Source organism: Trichosurus vulpecula, chromosome 4, assembly GCF_011100635.1.
Source record: "Trichosurus vulpecula isolate mTriVul1 chromosome 4, mTriVul1.pri, whole genome shotgun sequence".
In the NCBI taxonomy this organism is placed as follows: domain Eukaryota; kingdom Metazoa; phylum Chordata; class Mammalia; order Diprotodontia; family Phalangeridae; genus Trichosurus; species Trichosurus vulpecula.
The window spans coordinates 131,701,384-131,726,464 of NC_050576.1; the positions used below are offsets into that span (position 1 = coordinate 131,701,384).

General features: G+C 36.1%; 1 protein-coding gene across 1 annotated transcript in view; it reads right to left on the minus strand.

The window, feature by feature from the left end:
* Nucleotides 1–25,081, minus strand: part of LIN9 (lin-9 DREAM MuvB core complex component) — a 79,086-nt gene that overhangs the window by 35,435 nt on the left and 18,570 nt on the right. The window contains exons 2-4 of the mRNA XM_036755899.1: nucleotides 15,185–15,217; nucleotides 11,177–11,271; nucleotides 6,855–6,959 (exon numbers count right to left, since the gene is read on the minus strand). Of these exons, the coding sequence (XP_036611794.1) occupies nucleotides 6,855–6,959; nucleotides 11,177–11,271; nucleotides 15,185–15,217 (233 nt within the window). The remainder of the gene's footprint in view (nucleotides 1–6,854; nucleotides 6,960–11,176; nucleotides 11,272–15,184; nucleotides 15,218–25,081) is intronic.

The window sequence follows — 25,081 nt, forward strand, 5'->3', positions numbered from 1 at the left end:
CCAATACTTCATCATAGTGTAAAAGGAAAACTACTTTCTCACTGTACCTGAAATCGGTAGCAGTTTACATAATGTATGCCAATAAAAAGCAAGGGGACTCTCCTTGGGTTGTCCTATGGACACAAGTAATCCTAACTGTGTGTCAGAAATAAGACATATAGTTCTAGATCTCATAAAAATTGGAAAATACATCTTCTGCAGAGGCCCAATTCCAGCTCTGCAAGTGGATGAGAGCTCTTCCATATATTCAAAGCCAGTTCCAGGGATAATGATTATGCTATAAGCACCAGCAATATGAAACAACTGTCTCACCATGGGAACTCCAGTCTGAAGAAAAGCCAAACAAGTATATGATTCTGGAAGAACACAAACCAAATACAACATGGCATCTTAACATCAACCTCTAGCACAGTTTACAAGGCTAACAGGAATGGGGTCCCCAAGGAGCAGGAAGAATCTATGATCCTACAAGTCAGAATGTGTATTTTTAGCTTTGAAGCTCAGGCCTATGGTTATACTGTAAGGGCTTTTATTAAAGTTGCACTGATCTAATTCATAAAAAAATTAACTTGAAATGGCAGATCCCGAGCCTTTATCTCTACTTCACCTACTACCATGCAAATCTCTGAAGGCAGATCTTCTATGGAGAATTTAGAGGAAAATATAGATTAGAATCACAAAGAAAGTGGTACGGAAGGATTATAACAGGAATACCAATATTGATTTTAATTTTTTTCAAAGAAGCAGGATGACAAATCATCTGCTGTAGGAATGAGTTAGTGTTTGGAACAGTTGCACCAGAGAATAAGACAGGGAATGGGTTTGAGTAAAACGATTGCTGAGTAGCAGTGAATGCCCAATTGAAGTCATATACAATTAATTTTATAGTAAGCGAAATCCAATTAGTTTTATCGCTTTCAACAGAAATGTTGAACAACTGAAAAACGAAATGAATGCTAGGTTTACCAAGGATTACAAAACCAAGGAGGTCTTGAAGGTGAGGCATTCTAAAATTAGTTTAGATATAAAAGCAAGTGAATTAGCAAGTGAAAAGCAAACAGTATAATCAGGTGTGTTTTTCTTTTAAGGTAATTATCTGTTTCATCAAAGATATTAGAGCAGTCATTCAGCTGCCAAGTATTTTCTAAGTGCTTACTATGGGCTAGGCACTATGCTAAACACTGGGGATACAAAGGAAAAGAAAGGGAAAAAAAGTTCCTGCTCACTTTAATGGAGAAAACAAATAAAAATAGCTAGGTAAACACAAGACAGAAAGAAGGTACTGTGGGAGGAAAAGGCAAGAGCAGTTGAAGGGACATGAAAAAGCATTCCACAGAAGGTAGAATTTGAGCTGAGTCTTGAAGTCTAAGTGAAGAGGTGAAAATGACTAGACAGAAACCTCAGAGTGGGCATGAGGGGCAGCCAATGCTAAGCCATGGACATGCGATATAGATGGAGTCCTGAGTTTGAGAAACTGCAATTAAGTTATTCTAGCTAGATCATAGCATATGTGGATGGGAATAAAATATAAGAACCCTGAAATGATAGGAAGGGGTCAGATTATGAAGAGCTTGAAATGCCAGATGAGTTTATACTTGATATGAGAGATAGTAAGGAGTCCCTGAAGCCCAGTGAACAGAGGATATGGTCAGACTTGTGCTTTACAAAAATCACGTTAGCAGCTGAGTGAGGACAGAGTTGAGGCAGGGAGACCAGTTATAAAGCTATTGCAGAAATCCAGGTTGAGAAGTGATGAGGTACTGAACAAAGATCGTGGCTATGTGAATGGAGAGAAGGGAAGGTATATAAGATGTAAAGATAGAAAAGGCAAGGCAATGGAACAGATATGTGGAGTAAATGAAGGTGAAAAGTCAAGGACGATACAGAGGATAAGGGCCCAGGAGGATAAAGGGAAGTCCAGAAGAGGTAAGGGTTTAAGGGTAGAAGGGAAGATAATGAATTGTTTTAGACGTGTTGAGTTTGAGATATCCCTGGGACATCCAGGTTGATAAATCCAAAAGGAATATGGTGATAGAGAACTAATATTTGGCTATATAATCTGGGAATCATTTGCATAGAGATGATAATTGAACTTGTGGGAGCTGATGAGATCACAAAGTTAGATATAGAGAAGAAAACAAAATCCAGGACAAAGCCTTAGGGGACAACTATGATTAGTTGCTATGACTTGGATGAAGAATCCACAAAGCAGATTAAGAAGTAGAGGCTGGACAGATAGGAAGAGGAACAGGAGAAAGTAATATTATAAAAGCCTAGAGGAAAAAATACCCAGGAAGGTAATTAAAAGGTCAGTGTACAGAAGGATACAAGGATGAGAGATGAAAAAAGACCATTAGATTTGGCAATTAAGAGATCATTGGTAATTTTGGAGAAAACAGAGATAAATGATGAGGGCAGGTGCCAGACTGCAAAGAGTTTAGAAGAGAGTGAAAGGAGAGGAAGTTGAGGCACTTAGTGCAAATGGCTTTGTCAAGGAATTTAGCCATGAGGCAGAAAGATACAGGATGACAGTAAATCAAGTATAGCAGGACCAAGGTAAGGGTTTTTTAAGGATGAGAAAGACAAATACATATTTGTCAGCACTAAGGGAGAAACCAGGAGGTAGAAAATGAAGATTAAAGAGGACAAAAGGCCAACTCTTCATCTGAGACAGGAGTAAATGAGAAGAAAGGAGGGTAATGTGTCTGGATGATGTGAGATAAGGAGAAGATGAAGTGTCTGCAAATGTTTACAATGGTTTTTTGGGTGAAGTATAAGACAAAAGTCCTCAGCAAAGAGGGTGGAGACGGTGTTTTATAGGACACTTGAGAAGAAATAAGGTTTGGAAAAGCTAATGTGGAAAGTGCAATGGTGGATAGAGAAGGGAGGGGAAAAATGCCTTACTGAAATGAGGGCCCAGTTGAGATTAAATGTTATAAATTTGTAGTGGACTCAGCATAGTTTTGTGATTTTTTCCAGCTTTGTTCAATAGTATATGAGTAAGAACAAAGAAGGTAGATAGTGGGAGTAATCCAAGGCTGGGGTTTGGCAAGGCAAAGTTTATTAGAGAAGGGATGGAGACAACAAATGCAAGAGAAGTGGAAAGCGGAAAGCTGAGGTGCCTCACCCAAAGGTTGAGAGAAGGCAAAAAGGAGAGTAGTGCTCATGTGGGTGTAATGGTCTAAGAAAGAAGTGGGGGGTAGAGGGAATGGAAGTCAAAGTTACAGTGAGAAAGAAGAACAAGGTTAGGGCTTGTAAGGTACAGGGAAAGGTAGAATAAAAAAGCATTACTTAGAGAAAACATTTGTTACACTGTATCACAGGAAAATTAATTACAATCAGACAATACAGACTGTTGCTACAGATTATATGCAATTGTATTTTAAAGAACCCTTCGTTGTAAAGATACCAGCTACATACTAGAAATTTACCTGTTAGTAAAACTAAGATTTTGAAAAAAAAAAGTTTTCTAAATAGCATATTTTCTTATTTTGAATAATCTTTTAATATAATTTGCTTTAGCATAGTCAGTCCCGAGATACAGTGGTTTTGAATTTCACTAGGCTTATTCACCGTTATCAAATTAATACTTAATATCTGATTTTTCAAAGAAGGTTGGAGGCATAACGGAAGTTAAATCAGTTAATATTTTTAAAATGTTGGGGCTTATGGTCATATAACCAAACCCTAAAACCTTATCACAATCAAAGCAAAGCAATAAAATTTCTTTCACTCCCTACAAAACACACTCTTCAATGTTTTATGACTCCTTTCCCCCTTCAATACTGCTCTTATGTTGTCTAGGATGCAGGAGGTACTTGGGGTGGTTAAGAGTAAGAACGTAAAAAACGTGAATTAAGAGGACTATATTCAAGAGACAGAACTAACTAAAGTTTCATGAAACCTTCAAATATTTGGACATACGGCTACTTTTACAAACAACAACCAAAACTTTGAGTTCAACTCTAATCACTACTGAAAAACTGAAAAACTTAGTCAAGAGGAAAAAAAAAAGACAATGGTTGAAACTTAAGAAAAAGCTTAAGATCATTTCACAACCATCAAATTGGGACAACTGACAAAAAGGGAAAATGATGAAAGGTAGAGGGGCTTAAGGAAAAAACTAGATATATTAATACACCTTTAGGGGAATTGTGAAAAAAATTGTTACAGCATTCTGAATTTGGGAATATGCCTCCTAAATTACTGAACTCTGAATATCCTTTGACCTAGCAGCATCACTACTAGGTCTTTACCCCAATGGGATCAAATGAAGAAGAAAAGGACACATGTACAAAAATTTTTATAGTAGCTCTTCTTGTCATGGTAAAGAAATGGAAACTAAGAGGGTGTCCATCTGTTGAGGAATAACTGAACAAATTATGGTACATGAATGTGATGGAATACAATAGTATTGTAAGAAATGATGAAAAAGATGGTTTCAGCAAAACTTGGGAAGACTTGTATGAATTGATCCAGACAGAAGTGAGTAGAATCAGGAGAACAATTTATACGATAACAATGTTAAAATGAACAGTTTTGAATGTCTTAAGAACTCTGATCAACACAATGATTATCCATGATTCCATAGGACTGACAATGAACACCTCCTGACAAAGAGGTGATGGACTAAAATGCAGACTTAGACACACATATCTGGGCATGGCCAACATGGGAATTGTTTTTGTTTGACTATGCATATTTATCATAAGGGTTTTGTTTTCTTTTTCTTTTTTCCTTAGGGATGGACAGAGAGAGAAAATAAAATTTAACTGAAAAAAGTAAAAACTTAAAATAAATGGGCCATTAAAGAAGACACCTCATTCTTTCCTCTGTATAGGTGGGGAAGAGGTGTCTATGGATGCAGAACACCATATATCACATCAGTTTTTCTTTTGATGTATTAATTGCTTTTGCTGAATTTTTAAATTCTCTTCTTCTGAAAAGTTCTTTGTTATGGGGAGAGGTGAGGATAAACGGGAAAATCTAGGTGATGTAAAAAACAAAAACATTAATAAAAATCTTCTTAAATGAGGAAAAATGGGCTATTCAAACAATTCTCCCCTCCAATCTTTCTAAATTCTTAGAGGGCAAGCAAAATTAATACTAAATGTTCAGCTGATATTTATTATGGCTTTCATATCGGTTTTTAAAGCTCAAATACACCATGCAGTAAGACTAATTTTTGTGTGTACTATATGTAAATTTTAAAGCTCATTAGGGAGCCTATCAATTGTAGAAAGGCTGAACAAGTTGTGTTATATGATTATGGTGGAATATTGTGCTGTAAGAAATGACAAGGAGAATGCTTTCAGAAAAACCTGGGAAGACTTACAAGAACCAATGTAAAGTGAAGTAAGCAGAAACACGGTTTCGGCAATATCGTATGATGAGCAACTATGAACAACATAGCTACTCTCAGCATCCAAGACAATTCCAAAGGACTTATCATGAAAAATGCTATCCACCTCCAGAGATATAACTGAATGCAGATCGAAGTATATTTTTTTTTAACTTTCCTTATTTTTCTTGAGGGTTTTTTGGGTGTTTTCTTTTGCAACATGGCTAATATAAAAATGTTTTGTATGGCTGCACATGTATAATCAGTATCAAACTGCTTGCCTTTTCAAGGAGGGGAGAGGAAAGGGTAGGAATTTAGAACTCAAAATTTAAAAAAATGAATGTGAAAAATTGTTTTTACCTATACTTGGAAAAAAAAATGAAATATAAAAAATTTTCTCCATAAAAGTGCATTCAAGCTTCTTGTATATAGACGGTTTTTATTTTTGTTGAGTTATTTCAATTGTTTTACTCTTCATGACCACATTTTGGGGTTTTCTTGGCAAAGATACTAGAATGGTTTGTCATTTCCTTCTCCAACTTATTTTACAGATGAGAAACTGAAGAATACAGGGTTAAGTAACTTACCCAGGGTTCTCACAGCTAATAAGTGTCTAAGGCCAGATTTGAACTCATGAAGATAAGTCTTCCTGGTTCCAAGTTCAGTGCTCTATCCACTGTACCACCTAATTACCCATAAGGAAGGTTATATTTACAGCCATTTCATAGGACTAAGGACATGGTTTCACTATTTTAAATTTCTAGGAGTGTACTGTTGCTATATCTTCAATTTTATAAAATACTTTTAATCACCTCAATAGGTCTACCTATGGTCTGAAACACAACTCAGTCATAACAATGTTCTGATGGGAAAATAAAACCCACATTACAATGATTCATTTTTTGAGGCTATTGTCAGAAATGTGATTGTACTGAGAAGCAGAATTTGCCAAGAAAATTAGATTGTGAGTTCTAATAAGCAATAGTATAGCATTACTAAATTCAATACTTCTTGTTTAGCTTCCATTCCTTCTTATATGCCCCTTTGATATACAGATCATCAACTAAGGAACAGGGATGGTAACAGTGAAAGAGATTAATTGATTTCATTCCATACGCTATCCTCTTTGAGCTAAAAAAGAAAAAGAACTACATGCTCCCTCAGTAGTAGTATGCATGACTTATTTTTCCTCATTTCCATGAGAGGAAAAAAAGAAGGCTCTCACATTGCCAAATCTATTTACTTAATGTGTGCTATGCCTAAGAAAGAAGAGGAAGGGTGTAGGATTGACTTTCAAGTTCGAAGTTTATAATAAAGTAATAACTTTCTATTGATAACTCTGACACAAAAACTGAGCTGGAAAACAGAAATAAAGAGTATCACTTTGAATCTTGGACACCAGTTTCTACAAATAACTTATTTCCCAGAAATTTATAAAATGCTGGTTCAAACTGTTTTATGCTAGACTGCTATTCTTCTTTCATTTTAGGAAATGCTTTTGACTCACACATACCTGTGGAACCATTGCAACTCTCTGATTTCTTTTAGGGGACCTTGTATTTAATTGTCTGTCATCATCTTCACAAAAAAGACGGCTTCGTTTTGAATTTCTGAAGGGCTGTATGACATAAATGTAAAAGAATTAAATGAAAAAATAAGAACAATTTTCCATTATATATGATATATATTCCCACAACAGGGTGATATAGCATAACTTCATTAGAAATGTCAATGGAAGATAAAATGCCAAAGATAATTTATAATTTAGAAAGCAGTCAGACAAATACTTTCACATGATTGGTCTCCAAATCCTCCTGTTTCAGTTCTATTCCATCAGCCTGGGACCTGGTTGGGCAGGAACAGAAGGAAAGCCCCGAAATGGCAATCATACCAATTATAAGGTTATTTACCTTTATCATCTAACTCTAAAATGTACTTTTGCTTGGCATTTAAAATGTAGTTTATTATCCATTACAGCATTATTTCTATTTGATTGTTTAAATGCCCCTATTTGTTTTTAGTGTCAGTTTCTTGTGCACAAAATTCTAAAGTACTCAAAAAGATCTATGATCTCATTAGTGCATATTTCCTTTTTAAAAATACAAGTTGGCAACCCATCGTATGCAATGCTTGACTTTGTATCCCACAGATTTGCCATAGGAGGCTTATCTAGTATGCTGGAAGCCTTCTTCACTTTCTCCTGATACATTGTAAAGTAGCAGTAGAATACAAGGGTTGGCTATCCTTTGGTCTTGCTTTTGTCACATGATTAACCTGTCTTCTTCAATCATACAAGTATTGATGATATTCTTTATTCTAGTTCTTCATTGTTACTTATTTGTTACATCGTGCAATGTACTTACCAACATCATGTATGACTCCACTGAATTATATTCCTGGTTTACTTCTTTGAAGACTAGTGTTTCAAGGCTCACAGACATGCAACAATACCAGAAATATGCTGGCATTAAAAAGATGGCCTTTGTTTTTAGGGGAAGTGTGAAATCATTAAACGAATTTTAGAAATGGAATACTATTAGGCCAAAAGAAATAATGATGAAAGGAACTATTTCAAAGAAACCTGGGAAAACTTGTATGAACTAATGGAAAGTGAAGTGAGCAGACCCAGAACAATTTATACAATAACAACAACATTGCAAAGGCAAACAACTGAAAGAATTAAGAACTCTGATCAACAAACACAATGACCAATCCCAATTCCAACTGATAATGGAGCATGCTACCCACCTCCTAAGAAAGAGATGATGGACTCAAGGTGCATAATGAAACATGCATTTTTTGGACATGGCCAAAGTGGGAATTTGTTTTGCTTAACTGGGCTTATTATAAGTTTCTCTCCTAGCCTTGAATGGGGGAAATGGAAAAGAAAATAGATTTTTGCTAATTGAAAAAAATTAAATGCATTTTTTTTTAAAAAAAGAGAAATCAGAAGGAGATACAGAGCAATTAACACATCATTGCCATATTGCTATTCAAGTTTATGTTTTTTCCTTTTGGCCAAAAGAAAAAAAGGAGCTATACTCTTTCCCAAAGACAATCTAGACTGTTTATTTTGGGTCCAAGTTACCCTACATATGGAGTGGCTTGACAAGATTATTTACATACACAAAAATACACACACAGATGTAAAGATTCTATAGACTTTCAATCTAACTGTATTTCTGGACAATATATATTCTTCATCCATTTGGTTCTTCATGGTTATGCCAAACTACTGAATGGTAGGTTCTCATCCAGGAGGCTCTGCAGCACTACAGGGCCAGTACATGCAATTAGCATGATGTCATTAGCAAATAGAAGCAACTGGAGACCATCACTTGCCATATGGGATCTTTCTTTAATTTGAACTCTTTCTTGGGTTTTCTCCATGAGAGGAGCAAACACCTTTGTTAATGACACATCTCCTTAAGTTATGTCTTGCTTCACATAAATGATCAGTAAGTCAAATAAGATTCCTTCTGTTGCATTATCTTTCATGGAATCTTGAATAATTTTGATATAGAAGACACCTTGTTGGAAGAAAATTTTTAAAAAGCAATGTTTTGCACTCTTCTCAATCAAAGGCTTTTTAAGATAATAAACAGTAAGCACAGCAAGAGCTACATCTTACATTCAATTGTGTAATGGTAACTGTCCTCCAAGTGGGAAGCTACTCATAAAGCCTGACTCTAACGGTACTAATACTTTTATTGAAGATGCCCTCAGTTCATGTGCATACTGCCATCATAAAAAATGCAAATAGATGGGAAAGTTGGCATGTAAGTTATTAATATTCTCTAAATAACCTTTTAAAATATTAATACAGCCCAGGATTTTTTATATACTTTTGCTATCTTCCTTTCCTTCAAATGTCTTATGAATCTATGCATGAGCAACTTTATCACCTTTAGCATGGAACTCTTTTATATATAAATTTGGTTTAGTCTGGCTGTTTTTATTATCTCTATTCTCTTTAACACCATTTCTCTCTATAAACATATCTGGGATGTTAGTATGAGTATGTGGTTCCAATGTCCTTGACTGCCAAAAAAAGTTTGTCATCAATATCTTTGTAAATCTTTTTCATTTTTCTTTTATTGTCCTACTTCCATTTTCATCCCCAAATGCTCTCTGGAGGACATTGCTTAGTTGAGTCTCTAACCAAACTTTCTTTAAATTGCTTTTATCCTCCATTATTTCTCTCTGTTTTATGAGGCGATACTGTTTAAAAAAAAACCCTCCATTATTCTTTTCTAAAAATTTTTTTGTTTCTAATCTTTTTGAAAATGAACTTAACAAACACTAAAAAAAAAAAAATTTCCATATACAATTTTACAAAGTAGTCTGTATCATACAGTGGTATATAAATTTTGGCTGTTCTCTCATTCCACTTGGAAGTTAGTCAAGTGTCAGCATACAAAGGTACTTTTTAGGCTCTTTGGTCACCTTGTTACAGTTATTCATTTGTATGACTTAAACTTCTGCATGAAAGTATTATAGTCTGTGTCATCTTCTTTTTCATCCACATTTCATTTTTTGTCCTTGATAATCTGTTTAAATAGTTGTTTTAATTGTACAAAATTGTCTTTTCCTAATTCCTATTTTCTCAGCTTTGTATAATTGCCTTTGCTCTAACTGTACACAAATAGATCTCTGTTCTAACAAGTTGGTGATCTGATTATATATACAAATAATAGATTCAAGAATGAGTCTCATGTCGCCACTGAGTCATTTCCTACCTGTTAAAATATGATTAATTTCATTTTTTGTGAGTTTATTTGCTCCTCATTGAGTCTAGCACTTTCTAAGAGGCTTCTAGGTACTAAGTCTTTGACTTCTTTGATTTTTTTATTTGTAATTCATGTTTTCCAACATATTTCTTGTTGTTGGGGCATGTTTTGCACTGAGATCATCAAGCCATCAAAGTATATGTTGATTTAAAACATAAGGCATCACTGAATTCTTTGCAGAATTTTTCTTCATTCTTTGCAAGAGATATTAGTGCATAAGCTATAATTACTTTCATGGTGAGCTTTTTGCAAATATTTAATATGATCAAATACAAGATGATCAAATGTTCCATGAAATGATTTTTCTTGCCACCACTGGACACACAATAAAACCAACTTCCTCAACCACTTAACATTTGCTTTTTCATAATTCCAATTTGCCACAATTTTATTTCTTATGTTTTCACTTGTAGTCAAAACTGACACTCACTGGTCATTTGACAAATATCTCACATTCAGAATACCCACAGCTACTGATGGTCTAAAAAATGGTGTGAGTCTTAGCACTGTGCTGGCTGTCCCCCTTCTCTGTCACTGTCATTGTGGAAGTCAGAGGAGAATACAAAGGGTTCATGCTTACTTTGTATTTTCCTTTGTTTCATGTGTTGCCATGACCAAAAAATTCATCACCAAGTAACCAATCTACTTCTAATGAAACTCTACTTACCTAGATCAATCCTTAGGGAAATAGGGTTGGACTGTTACTAGGATTGTACTCAAAACATTTCCAGCATGACAGCAAGGTAAGCCAAATATATGCAATTATTTTACATACATTACCTAACATAGAACCACACACAATAATATACTCAGAAAAGTTTTTGAGAATAATAATGAAGCAGCAATAAGAACTGATTAAATTTTCACTGATTGAATTATGCTTGAAAAAATAACAAAGTATCCACTACTTTCATCTAAGTACCTCAAATATTCTAGGGGAAAAGGGAACCTTTCAGCAATTGTATCTGTAAGAATTATTATTCTATAATAACATATAAATGATAATTTCACTATCATTACAAATAAGAAAAAAAGTATTCTTTACCATCTCCACTGAAGAGGCTGTGTTCTTGCCTTTCCAAACTGGCGTTTTCTGTAAGGAACTGTATTTTTCATTCCATGTGCTAGATAAGCTTCCCTCTGTGATAAAATTATACATCATTAATACAAATTTGAATCTAATCCAATGGAGACATAAAATTTAAAAATACTTCAAGGAAAAGAAAAAGTGTTAAGAGTAAAAAAAACACTAGGTTTGAAGTCAGGAGATCCAGTACTAATCCCATCCTTTCTACTAACTTGATAGGATAGACAGACATCTATCTATCTCTCTCTGTAGTGTGTGTGTGTGCATGAGAGAGAGAGAAAGAGAAAGAGAAAGAGAGAGAGAGAGAGAGAGAGAGAGAGAGTGTGTGTGTGTGTGTGTGTGTGTGAGAAGACAAGGGTTTAAATCCTGTCTCAGACTTTACTAGCTGAAATAATGTATATAAAGTGATTTGTATATCCTGTAAGGATACATATGAGCTATCACTATTAAACACCTTAGTTTACTCATCAATAAAGGAGCTGGACCATATGATGTTTATTTTTGCTTTCGTTATTTATTATGTGACTATTTTCTCTCATAAATTAAAATAGCTCCTTCATACTTGAAACTGAAAGGCATATTAACACAGATCAATTTTTAAAAATTGTCCTACATATAAACAAAATACATTTTTTTCTGTGTAACTCCAAAAATAATCTGAAAAAGACATAGTAGATCTTTAACATTCATTTATTTGACAGATGTTTACGGAGCACTTACTAAATGCAAGATATTGCAACAGGTGTTACAGAAAATTCAAAGATGTTACAGTCATTGCCCTCAAGAAACTGTAAAGCCTAACAAGATATAAGGATGAAAATGACAACTGTATAGGACAGAATATGAAAGTGCCATTGAAATTTAAAAGGACAGAGATTACAAGTATCCAAGAGACTCCATGGATGGCTTCATGAACTAGGCCTTGAAGGAAAGACAGAAGGAACAGAATAAGCAGAGCCATGACAGTAAGGGTGGAATATATTGCAGGAAATTGAACCAGTTAGGACAATATTCAGGAACAAGTTTTTTAATTTGATAGGAATCTGTAGGATACAAAAGTAAAATAGTGGAAATAAGACAGCATAGGTGATGCTAAATCATAAAACACCTTGAATACTAAGCAACATGAAGCCATGGAAGACTTTAGGAATTGGGATGAGGAGATAAGAGGTAATATGATCAAAGATGTGCTTCAGGAAAATTAATCTGGCAGGAAGATGTAGGAGTGATTACACAGGAGTAACACTAGAGACAACGAGATGTGCTGCAAGAGTTCACGTAAAAGGTAAAAATGTATTTAACTAGGGTGGTAGTGTGAACATAAAAGACAATTTGAAAGTCAAATTGACAGGAATTAGCAACACATTTTTTTAAAAAATTACGCACAAGGGAGAAGGCTACTTTTGAGTTTATGTCTTAGGGAAGGATGGTAGTACCATTAACTGAATTAGGGGGGTCAACAGGGGAATAATATAGTTAAACAAAATTTCTGAATGGAAAATATCTATACATATACACACATATATATGTATGTGCACACACACACACACACACACACAAACACACACAGACACACACACATATAGAGTATGCTTTAAAAATGGAAATGTCCCTAATCAAATCTAATAGTATTTGTCGAGGTCTTACAAAGAATCTCAAAAGTCATCTAGTTCAACTCATAGAAGAATCCTTTAAAATAGAGCTAATAAGCAGATGGAAAACTTCAGTTCTGCTACCTTATAAAGTATCCCATTCTGCTCATGGCAGATTTAATTGCTATTAAGGTTTTTCTTATGTCTTATGCCTAAATTTGTCTTTTTGCAATTTTTATTCATTGTTCCTAGTTCTACTCTCTGGGAACAACAGAAAAAGCATAATCCTTCTTTTATATGATAGGTCTTCAAATACTTGAACGCAGCTGTCACACATGTTCTTGAAGTCTCCTCTATTCAAGGCTAAATATCCCTAACTTCTTCAGCCAATCCTCATATGGAATGAAATTGAGGCCCTTGTACCCTGTACCACTGAATCACCCATCTCTGGACACTCTCCAGCTTATTACTGTCCTGCCCTTGCTACTACCTTTGTACATTTCTTTTAAAGTCTAAGTTGGTTAATGAGCTCCTTGTGCATTCATACTTTTTTTTAAAAGGACAACTCTCACTTTTCCTCATCACAATTACTTTTCTTTGTACCTTCACAATTTCATTCTTGAAATCTTTCCACTCTTGGGAATTTTAGTTCATGAGATCCTATTTTTTTTTTTAAACTCAACTTTCCAAAAATCTAAGCATGTGTTAGATTATGTCTGGCTTTTCTATCTTTAAAATTAATCTTGGCTAAAACCAGGAAGGTTGGCAAGAAGGAATTCATCAATGGTCTTTCTAATAAGTCTTATTTTATATTATTTACCTTGAAATTTTTACATCAATATCTTAAATACCTGCATATGAAAATTAAATTAGATTGCACATACTCATTTTCTGGTGCTAAAAATTGCAAAGTAAACAGACAGTATACTAAAGTCAGTATACTAAAGAAAAAAACCTCATGCAATAAAAACCTAATATATTAGTTACTTTGTGAAGGTAAATAATAATGTGTACATTTCCAGAGCTGCCCCCTTGAAAAGGAAATAAGAAAAGAGGGTATTTGTTTCTGCCAGATAAATAAAAATCAGACATACATCTTTGAAGACACAATGTTGCTTTAGGCTGTAAAAATACTATTTAGTATGTTACTATTCCAGAGTGCTAAAGCAGAAAATTTATCTGAAAAAATTAATGCAACTCGAAAAATGTTTAGGTTGGTTCTACTGATTAATTTCTTTACACAACAAATCCTGTCCAACAGCTATTCTAATAGCAGGATTATATTAAGGGTCAGTATAATGCACTTGAAGTAGGACAAGACCAAAGAAGAAAGTGCAAAAAACTAAAATATTTAGTCCTTAATATACCCTTTTCTTCAGAAAAATAAAAGTAGCATTGTGCATGTATTCTAATTAGCTCTGAGTTAGTATTCATAACGAAAAGTTCCTTCGGACCAAGAACGTGTAATAATACTCTAAGTACAGATACTTTAAAAATATGATATTAAATTATAATTATACAAGAACTATACTGTGTAAGAAAAGTCTGCAAAGCTGAGAGTATTATCTTTCTTGAGATTTTTTTTAAACTCAAACGATTTCCCTAATTGTAATTCCCCAGGCAGAGGTGGGGATCTTGAGGCCTCAAGGTGACATGTGGCCCTCTAACTCCTCAAGTTCGGCCCTTTGACTGAATCCAAACTTCACAGCCCAAATCCCCTTAATAAAAGGATTTATTCTGTAAAACTTGGACTCAGTCCAAAAGCCACAAGTACCCAAGGACCTAGAAGGCCACATGTGGCCTTGAGGCTGCAGCTTTCCCACCCTTTCAGACGCAGTGATAACACTTCCTAGAGGGCAGCATTTGCATCTTATCTAACGTTTGTGTCAATTGAGCCTTTCACAGAATAAACACTTGAAAAATATTCATTAAATTCAATTGAACTAATGAAGTTTCTTACATATCTAATGATTAATCCATCTAAATTATATTGTATAAATCAAAAGTGCTCATGTTATCTAAATAATAACTACAGCCATATTGTATAAGATTGATATCTATTAATAGAAAAGAATAGACATTACGGGTATATCCCACATAAGGTTCCAATAACATCACTACTACATTATAGCTAAACATAAAGATGCAAAACTTTGTGGAAATACTGTTTAGTCAATCACATTTACAAACATTGTGTCTATGTGATAATCTCCTATACTATCATTTTACCTAATATCTGTGGAACCAATTAATGACATTATAGAGGCTGCACTTCTAAAACTGCTTTGCAATAAGTGCACATGCAGATTAATCTTAATTGGTTAGTTACCAATACTTAATTTAGACCATGTTTTGAAAAAATCACACTTCTTACCTTTTAAACTAACAAGTGCTTTTGCTGAAGAACCTGAAATTAAAAATAAAATAAGTTAATAATCATACCCATCAAAAAAGTCTTTGTATCAAATATACGATAAGAATTTAAAATCTAAAAGACATAGACAACTGACAGAAGTAGGAAGAGTCAATATTTGAAGGACTGTGAAAAGATGGACACGCTAATGCATTGTTGTGGAGCTATAAAAAATTCTAAATCCATTTGGAATGCAATCTGAAGTTGTGCAAAGAAAATCACTAAAAAGGTCTATATTCTTTAACCCAAAGATACCACTGCTAAGAATATATTCCAATCAATCAATCAAAATTCACTAAACACCTACTATGTGCCAGACAGCAGAACTAGGGATACAAAAAGGGTCAAAAGACAGTCTCTGCCTTCAAGGGGCTGGCTCACAACCCAATGAGGCAGAAAACAAACAAATAAGTATACTGGATAAATGGAAAATAGTTAGCAGAAGGAAGACCCTAGAATTAAGACAGTTTGGAGGTTTCCAATAAAAGATGAGATTGAATTTAGGTCCTCCTGAACCTAGCTTCCATAAAAAATGATGGACATGATGAAAACAAAAAAAACATGGACTTATATGAACCAATGTAAAGTGAAATAAACAAAACCAGGAAAACACAATGCAGGATTACAAAACTGTAAATTCAGAGCATAATAATAATAAAAAAACTGAAACTTAATACAGTAAGACTGACCAAATTTGTCAAGAAGAAAACTGATCCTGCTTCTTTGCAAAAGTGGAAAAGGATAGATACCGAAATACTGCATAAAATAAGATTTTTTTGATGTGTTGGTTAGTTTTACAGAACTTTCCCCCTTTTCTTCCTCTTTTTTAAATGTTTTATTTAAAAAAAGACAGGTTGGGGGGTGGAGCCAAGATGGTAGCTGGAAAGCAGGGACTCGCTTGAGCTCTCCCCCAAATCCCTCCAAACACCTGTAAAAAACAGCTGTGAAAAAATTTTAGAGCTGCAGAACCCATGAAAGAGCAAAGGAAGCAGGTCTCCAGCCCAGAACAGCTTGGATGGTCGCTGGGAAGGGTCTATTGCATCATGCTGGGAGCGGAATGGAACGTAGCCCACCTTGGGCCATGCCAGGACAGATGAGAACTGGAGTCGACCGCAGCAGGCCTTAGGACCATGAATCACTGAGCTGCAGCAGTTACCAGACTTCTCAACCCACAAACACCAAAAACAGAGCAGTTAGTGAAAAACTGCTGGATTGGGGTGAGAACAGTCCGGCCGTAGTGGCAGAGGTGGTGAGGCCAGAGGCAGCGGCAAGCAGCAGGAAGCTCCTGCGACTGCTTCCAAAGCTCCAACATCAGCTGCTTCCCGAGTCCCTGGCCCACGCAGTAGGAGGAATCAAGCAATGGATCAAAGCGGGAATGCAGGGAGCATAGGGTTCTCTTGTTTTGCCCTGCTTGGATCTAGGTCACGGTCCTGCTTGGCAGTTCTTGGGGGAGGAGTAGCACTGCTGTGGCAGAGCCTGGGGTGATGGTGGAGCAGAAGTAGCTCTGAAAACAACAGTGCTTGGACCCTAAAGCTTGGGACAAAGTACTCTCTATTCTACAAACAGTAATACCCTGACAAAAAGCTCAAAGCTCAAATAATTAGCTGGGACCATGACCAGACCACACAAAGGAACTCAGACTCAGACTTTAGAATCTGTTTTTGGTGACAAAGAATATCAAAACATATAGCCAGAAGAAGTCAACAAAATCAAAGAGCCTACATCAAAAGCCTCTAAGAACAATATGAATTGGTCTGAAGCCATGGAATAGCTCAAAAAGGATTTGGAGAAGCAAGTAAGAGAAGTAGAGGAAACACTGGGATGAGAAATGAGAGTGATGCAAGAAAATCATGAAAAACAAGTTAATGACTAGCTAAAGGAGACCCAAAAAAATACTCAAGAAAATAACAGCTCAAAGAACAGACTAACCCAAATGGCAAAAGAGCTCCAAAAAGACAATGAGAAGAAGAATGCCTTGAAAGGCAGAATTAGCCAAATGGAAAAGGAGGTCCAAAAGACCACTGAAGAAAATACTACCTTAAAAATTAGATTGGAGCATGTGGAGGCTAATGACTTTATGAGAAATCAAGATATTATAAAACAGAACCAAAGAAATGAAAAAATGGAAGACAATGTGAAATATCTCATTGGAAAAACCACTGACCTGGAAAATAGATCCAGGAGAGATAATTTAAAAATTATTGGACTCCCTGAAAGCCATGATCAAAAAAAGAGCCTAGACATCACCTTACAAGAAATTATCAAGGAAAACTCCCCTGATATTCTAGAGCCAGAGAGTAAAATAGAAATTGAAAGAATCCACCAATCGCCTCTTGAAAAAGATCCCAAAAAGAAAACTCTTAGGAATATTATAGCCAAATTCCAGAGTTCTCAGGTCAAGGAGAAAATACTGCAAGCAGCCAGAAAGAAACAATTTGAGTATTGTGGAAACACAATCAGAATAACACAAGATCTAGCAGCTTCTACATTAAGGGATCAAAGGGCTTGGAATATGATATTCTGGAGGTCAATGGAGCTAGGATTAAAACCAAGAATCACCTACCCAGCAAAACTGAGTATAATGCTCCAAGGCAAAATATGGATTTTCAATAAAATAGAGGACTTTCAAGCTTTCTCAGTGAAAAGACCAGAGCTGAATAGAAAATTTGACTTTCAAATACAAGAATCAAGAGAAGCATGAAAAGGTAAACAAGAAAGAGAAATCATAAAGGACTTACTAAAGTTGAACTGTTTTGTTTATATTTGTACAAGGAAAGATGATGTTTATAATTCATGAGACCTTTCTCAGTATTAGGGGAGTTGAAGGTAATATAAATATATATAGACTAGAGGGTACAGGGTGAGTTGAATATGAAGGGATGATATCTAAAAAATACAATAAAATTAAGGGATGAGAGAGGAATATATTGAGAGAGGCAGAAAGGGAGAGTTAGAATGCAGTAAATTATTTCACATAAAAGTGGCAAGAAAAAGCAGTTCTGTTGGAAGGGAAGAGGGGGCAGGTGAAGGGGAATGACTGAATCTTGCTCTCATCAGATTTGACTTGAGGAGGGAATAACATACACACAGGAAAAAAGGAGGAAGAGGCTAAGGAGGGGGGTGGGGTGACAGAAGAGAAGGCAGATGGGGGAGGAGGTAATCAAAAGCAAACACTTTTGAAAAGGGACAGGGTCAAGGGAGAAAACTGAATAAAGGGGGACAGGATAGGATGGAGGGAAATACAGCTAGTCTTTTGCAACATGATTACTGTGGAAGTGTTTTGCATATCGATACATGCGTGGCCTATGTTGAATTGTTTGCCTTCTTAGGGAGGGTGAGTAGGGAGGAAAGAGGGGAGAGAGTTTGGAACTTAAAGTTCTAAAAACAAGTGTTCAAAAAAAAAGTCATTTTTGCATGCAACTGGGAAATAAGATTTATAGGCAATGGAGTATAGAAATCTATCTTGGCCTACAAGAAAGTAAGGGGAAATGGGATGGGGGGTGGGGGAGTGAAGTGACAGAAGGGAGGGCTGACTGGGGAACAGGGCAATCAGAATATATACCATCTTGGAGTGGGGGGATGGTAGAAATGGGGAGAAAATTTGGATTTCAAAATCTTGTGGAAATCAACGTTGAAACCTAAAAAGATTAAATAAATAAATTATTTTTAAAAGAAAAATTCTCTATGAAGGTGTAACAACAATGTTGTTTGCAGCTGCTGTGGAGGTGTAAGGCCAATAACACCAGCACACAGGAGGGCTGCTAGCACAGGTTCTTTGATCCGCCTTTCTAAAGAAAACCAACTTTATGGGGTTAACAATCTTACTTTAATTAAACATACATATATCATTCACTTAATTCAGGGGGAAAAGTCAGCACCCTGAACTTCAGAGAAAATACAAACAGAAATTACAAGCAGAAATTATAAACACAGAAAATAAACACAAATCAACAGACGGGGCTTCTAACTGTCTGACCAAAAGCGATATATACACAGTTACCAGAGAGAGAAGCACCAACATCTGGGTTTTCAAAACCAGGGGGCCTTCTTAACGGCTACCCAGAGCCTCATCTGGCTACATCACACATTCTTCCCATGAGTGAAACCCAAAGCAAAATTCTAACCACTAAGTATATATACATTTCTTCAGGGTCAGAGGGTAACAGCCCTCATGACCCAGGTTCATGTGACTCAGGCTTTCTTGTGACTTAAGCAGGTCATCAAAGACTCTTGACTCAATCAAAGGGACTTGACTGCCTCAGTGCTGAGAAGAACTAGAACTCCAAAAGAAAAAACAGCAGAAAGTCCCACATTGCTTGCCCTTACAGAGGGAGTAATAGGAGAGCTAAAGTAGAAAATGTAAGAAATGTAAAAACAAAAAAGAAATTTCAACGAAAATTTAAATTAAAAAAGAAAAACGACACCCCTCTATCCCAGTCAGATTATGATTTTAGCACAGAACATCTCAAATCACTACAATTTCCCTAATGAATAATGACGCAAAAATTTTAACTAGAATACTAGCAAGGAAATTACAGCAACATAACACAAAGATTGGGCTATATCAATATATATCAATTTACATCAATATATTTATTACAAAGATTTTTTAAAAAGAAAACCAAATTATCAGTATAAAAAATGAAAAGGGTGAATGTTACAACTGATGAAGATAAGATTAAAGCAATTATTAAGAACGATTTCGCCCAACTATATGCCAATAAAACTGACAATCTAAGTAAAATGGGTGAATGGTCACAAAAATATAAACTGACCACTATGACCAGGCTAGATTTATACCCAGAATACAGGGATGATTCATTATTAGGAAACTATAAGCATAATAAGTCATATCAATACCATAACAACAAAACCATATGGTTATGTCAATACATGCAGAAAAACTTTTGACAAACTACTACACCCATTCTTATTAAAACACTAGAAAGCACAGGAATAAATGGAATTTTTCTTAATATGATAAGTAGTAGCTATCTAAAAACAGGAGAAAGCATTATTCCAATGGGGATAAACTAGAAGCCTTTCCAGTAAAATCTGGGGTAAAGCAAGGTTTTCCATTATCACTATTATTATTCAATATCGTACTGGAAATGCTAGCTATAGCAATAACACAAGAAAAAGAAAGTGAAGTGAATAAGCACAGGCAATGAGGAGACAAAACCTATACTTTTTAAGTGGTGCAATGGATAGAGAAGTAGGCCTGGGGTGAGGGATGACCCAAATTCAAATCTGGCCTCAGAAACTTACTAGTTGTGTGACCCTGGGCAAGTCACTTAACCTTTATTTGCCTCAGTATTTGCTTCTTCATCTGTAAAGTGGGGATGATAATAATAATAGCACCTACCTCCCTGGGTTGTTGTGAAGATCAAATGAGATAATAATTATAAAGCATTTGCCACAGTACCTGGCACACTAAGTGCTGTATACATGTAAGCTTCTAAACCTAGAGAATCCTGGAGAGTCAACTAAAAAACTGGTTGAAATAATGAACAACTTTAGAAAAGTTGCAGATATCAAATAAATCCACATAAATCACCAGCATTCCATATTACCAACAAAATTCAGTGGGAAGAGATAGAAAGAGAAATCCATTTAAAAATAACTGCACACAGTATAAAATACTTGAGAATCCACATGCCAAGATACACACAGGAATTATATCAACACAATTTCAAAATATTCTTCATATACATACAGATCTAAATAGGGAAATATTAACTGCCCATGAAAAGGCTGAGCCAATAGAATAAAAATGACAGTACTACCTAAGTTAATTTACTTATTCAGTGCCACACCAATCAAATTAATAAAGAATTACTTTATAGAGCTAGAAAAAACAATAACAAAATGTATCTGGAGGAAAAAAAAGTCAAGAATATCAAGGAAATCTGTGAAGGAAAGGGGCCTAGAAATACCAGATCTCAAACTATATTACAAACCAGTAATCATCAAAACAATTTGTTAATTAGTAAGAAACAGTGGGGTCAATCAGTGGAACAGATCAGGTACACAGTATACAGAAGCAAATTAGCAAAGTTGCCTAGTCTAATGTTTGATAAACCCAAAGATCCCAGCTATTGGGCAAGAACTCACTGTTAGACAAAAACTGCTAGAAAAACTGGTATAGTCCAGTAGAAACTAGGGATTAGGGATGGACCAATGTCCTCACACTGTATACCAAGATGAGCTCAAAACGGGTAGATGTTTTAGACACAAAGGGTGATATTATAAGCAAATTAGGAGAGTATGAAAGAAATTACCAGTCAGATATACAGATAGGGGAAGTGTTCATGACTAAGCAAGAGATAGAGAAGTTCACAGGAGGTAAAATGGATAATTTTGATTATGTAAAATTAAAAATTTTTTGTACATACAAAACCAACACAGCCAAAATTAGAAGAAAAATAGGGCAACTATTATTTTTTTTGCAGCCTTTTTTAAAAATTTAATATTTTTAGTTTTCAGCATTGATTTTCACAAGAGTTTGAATTACAAATTTTCTCCCCATTTCGACCCTCCCCCCCCCACTCCAAGATGGCATTTATTCTGGTTACCCTGTTCCCCAGTCAGCCCTCCCTTCTGTCACCCCGCTCCTTCCTATCCTATCCCCCTTTATTCAATTTTCTCCCTTGACCCTGTCCCCTTTCGAAAGTGCTTGTTTTTGATTACCTCCACCCCCATCTGCCCTCCCTTCTATCATTCCCCCATTTTTCTTTGTCTTCTTCCTTCTTTCCTGTGGGGTAAGATAGCCAATTGAGTATGTATGGTATTCCCTCCTCAGGTCAAATCTGATGAGAACAAGATTCACTCATTCCCCCCCTCACCTGCCTTCTCTTCTCTTCCTACAGAACTGTTTTTTCTTGCCACTTTTATGCAAGATAATTTACCCCATTCTATCTCTCCCTATCTCCCTCTCTCATTATATTCCTCTCTCATCCCTTAATTTGATTTTATTTCTTTCAGATATCTTCCCTTCATCTTCAACTCACCCTGTGCCCGCTCGCTCTCTCTCTCCACATACATATATACATACATACACATTCACTTATATATGTGTATATATATATATATATATATATATATATATATATATATATATATGCATATTCCCTTCAGCCACCCTAATACTGAGGTCTCATGAATCATACACATCATCTTTCCATGTGGGAATGTAAACACAACAGTTCAACTTTAGTAAGTCCCTTGCAATTTCTTTTTTTTTGATTACCTTTTCATGCTTCTCTTGATTCTTGTATTGGAAAGTCAAATTTTCTATTCAGCTCTGGTCTTTTCACTGAGAAAGCTTGAAAGTCCTCTATTTTATTGAAAATCCATATTTTGCCTTGGAGCATGATACTCAGTTTTGCTGGGTAGGTAATTCTTGGTTTTAATCCTAGTTCCATTGACCTCCGGAATATCGTATTCCAAGCCCTTTGATCTCTTAATGTAGAAGCTGCTAGATCTTGTGTTATTCTGATTATGTTTCCACAATACTCAAATTGTTTCTTTCTGGCTGCTTGCAGTATTTTCTTCTTGATCTGGGAGCTCTGGAATTTGGCGACAATATTCCTAGGAGATTTCTTTTTGGGATCCTTTTCAAGAGGCGATTGGTGGATTCTTTCAATTTCTATTTTACCCTCTGGCTCTAGAATATCAGGGCAGTTTTCCTTGATAATTTCTTGAAAGATGATGTCTAGGCTCTTTTTTTGATCATGGCTTTCAGGGAGTCCAATAATTTTTAAATTATATCTCTTGGATCTATTCTCCAGGTCAGTGGTTTTTCCAATGAGATATTTCACATTGTCTTCCATTTTTTCATTCCTTTGGTTCTGTTTTATAATATCTTGATTTCTCATCAAGTCACTAGCTTCCACTTGCTCCAGTCTCATTTTTAAGGTAGTATTTTCTTCAGTGGTCTTTTGGACCTCCTTTTCCATTTGGCTAATTGTGCCTTTCAAGGCATTCTTCTCCTCATTGGCTTTTTGGAGCTCCTTTGCCATTTGAGTTAGTCTATTTTTTAAGGTGTTGTTTTCTTCAGTATATTTTTCAGTAATTTTTTGGGTCTCCTTTAGCAAGTGATTGACTTGTTTTTCATGGTTTTCTTCCATCCTTCTCATTTCTCTTCCCAATTTTTCCTCTACTTCTCTAACTTGCTTTTCCAAATCCCTTTTGAGCTCTTCCATGGCCTGGGACCAGTTCATGTTTTTCTTGGAGGCTTTTGTTGTAGGCTCTTTGACTTTGTTAACTTCTTCTGTCTATATGCTTTGGTCTTCTTTGTTACCAAAGAAAGAATCCAAAGTCTGAGACTGAAGCTGGGTGCGTTTTCGCTGCCTGGCCATATTCCCAGCCAACTAACTTGACCCTTGAGTTTTTCAGGGGGGTATGACTATTTGTAGACTAAAGAGTTCTATGTTCCACGCTTGGGGGGATGCGCCAGCTCTGCCACACCAGCACTCCTCCTTCCCCAAGAACCCCCAACCCAGACTGGACTTAGATCTTCAGCAGGCTCTGCACTCCTGCTCTGATCCACCACTTAATTCCTCCCACCAGGTGGACCTGGGACCAGAAGCAACTGCAGCTGTACTTCTGTAGCTGCCCCACCTCTGCTGCCCCCGGGGCGATACTCCTTCCACTCCCGCAGCTTTTCCCACTAACCTTCTCTGTTGTCTTTGGTGTTTGTGGGTTAAGAAGTCTGGTAACTGCTGCAGCTCACTGATTCAGGGTGCTAGGGCACACTCCACCTGGCTTCTGGTCTGGTTGGTCCGCACTGCTCACGCTGGGCTCTGCTCCGCTCTGCTCCCAGCTCCATGCGGGATAGACCTCACCCAGAGACCATCCAGGGTGTCCTGGGCTGGAGCCCTGCTTCCCTCTGCTGTTTTGTGGGTTCTGCAGTTCTAGAATTGGTTCAGAGCCATTTTTTATAGGTTTTTGGAGGGACTCGGCGGGGAGCTCACACTAGTCCCTGCTTTTCAGCCACCATCTTGGCTCCGCCCCCCTTGGGATCTTTTTCAAGAGGCGATTGGTGGATTCTTTCAATTTCTATTTTACCCTCTGGTTCTAGAATATCAGGGAAGTTTTCCTTGCTAATTTCTTGAAAGATGATGTCTAGGCTCTTTTTTTGATCATGGCTTTCAGGTAATCCAATAATTTTTAAATTATCTCTACTGGATCTATTTTCCAGGTCAGTGGTTTTTCCAATGAGATATTTCACATTGTCTTCCACTTTTTCATTACTTTGGTTCTGCTTTATATCTTGATTTCTCATCAAGTCACTAGCTTCCACTTGCTCCAATCTAATTTTTAAGGTAGTATTTTCTTCAGTGGTCTTTTGGACCACTTTTTCCATTTGGCTAATTCTGCCTTTCAAGGCATTCTTTTCCTCATTGACTTTTTGGAGCTCTTTTGCCATTTGAGTTAGTCTATTTCTTAAGGTGTTCTTTTCTTGAGTATTTTTTGGGGTGTCCTTTGGCAAGTCCTTGACTTGTCTTTCATGGTTTTCTTGCATCACTCTCATTTCTGTTCCCAATTTTTCCTCTACTTCTCTTTCTTTTCCAAATCCTTTTTGAACTCTTCCATGGCCTGAGACCAGTTCATGTTTTTCTTGGAGGCTTTTGATATAGGCTCTTTGACTTTGTTGACTTCTTCTGACTGTGACTTTGTCACCAAAGAAAGATTCCAAAGTCTGAGTCTGAATCTGAGTCTGTTTTTGCTGCCTGGTCATGTTCCCAGCCCACTACTTGACCCTTGAGTTTTTTGTCAGGGTATGACTGCTTGTAGAGTAGAGAGTACTTTATTCCAAGCTTGAGGGGACGCACTGTTGTTTTCAGAGCTATTTCT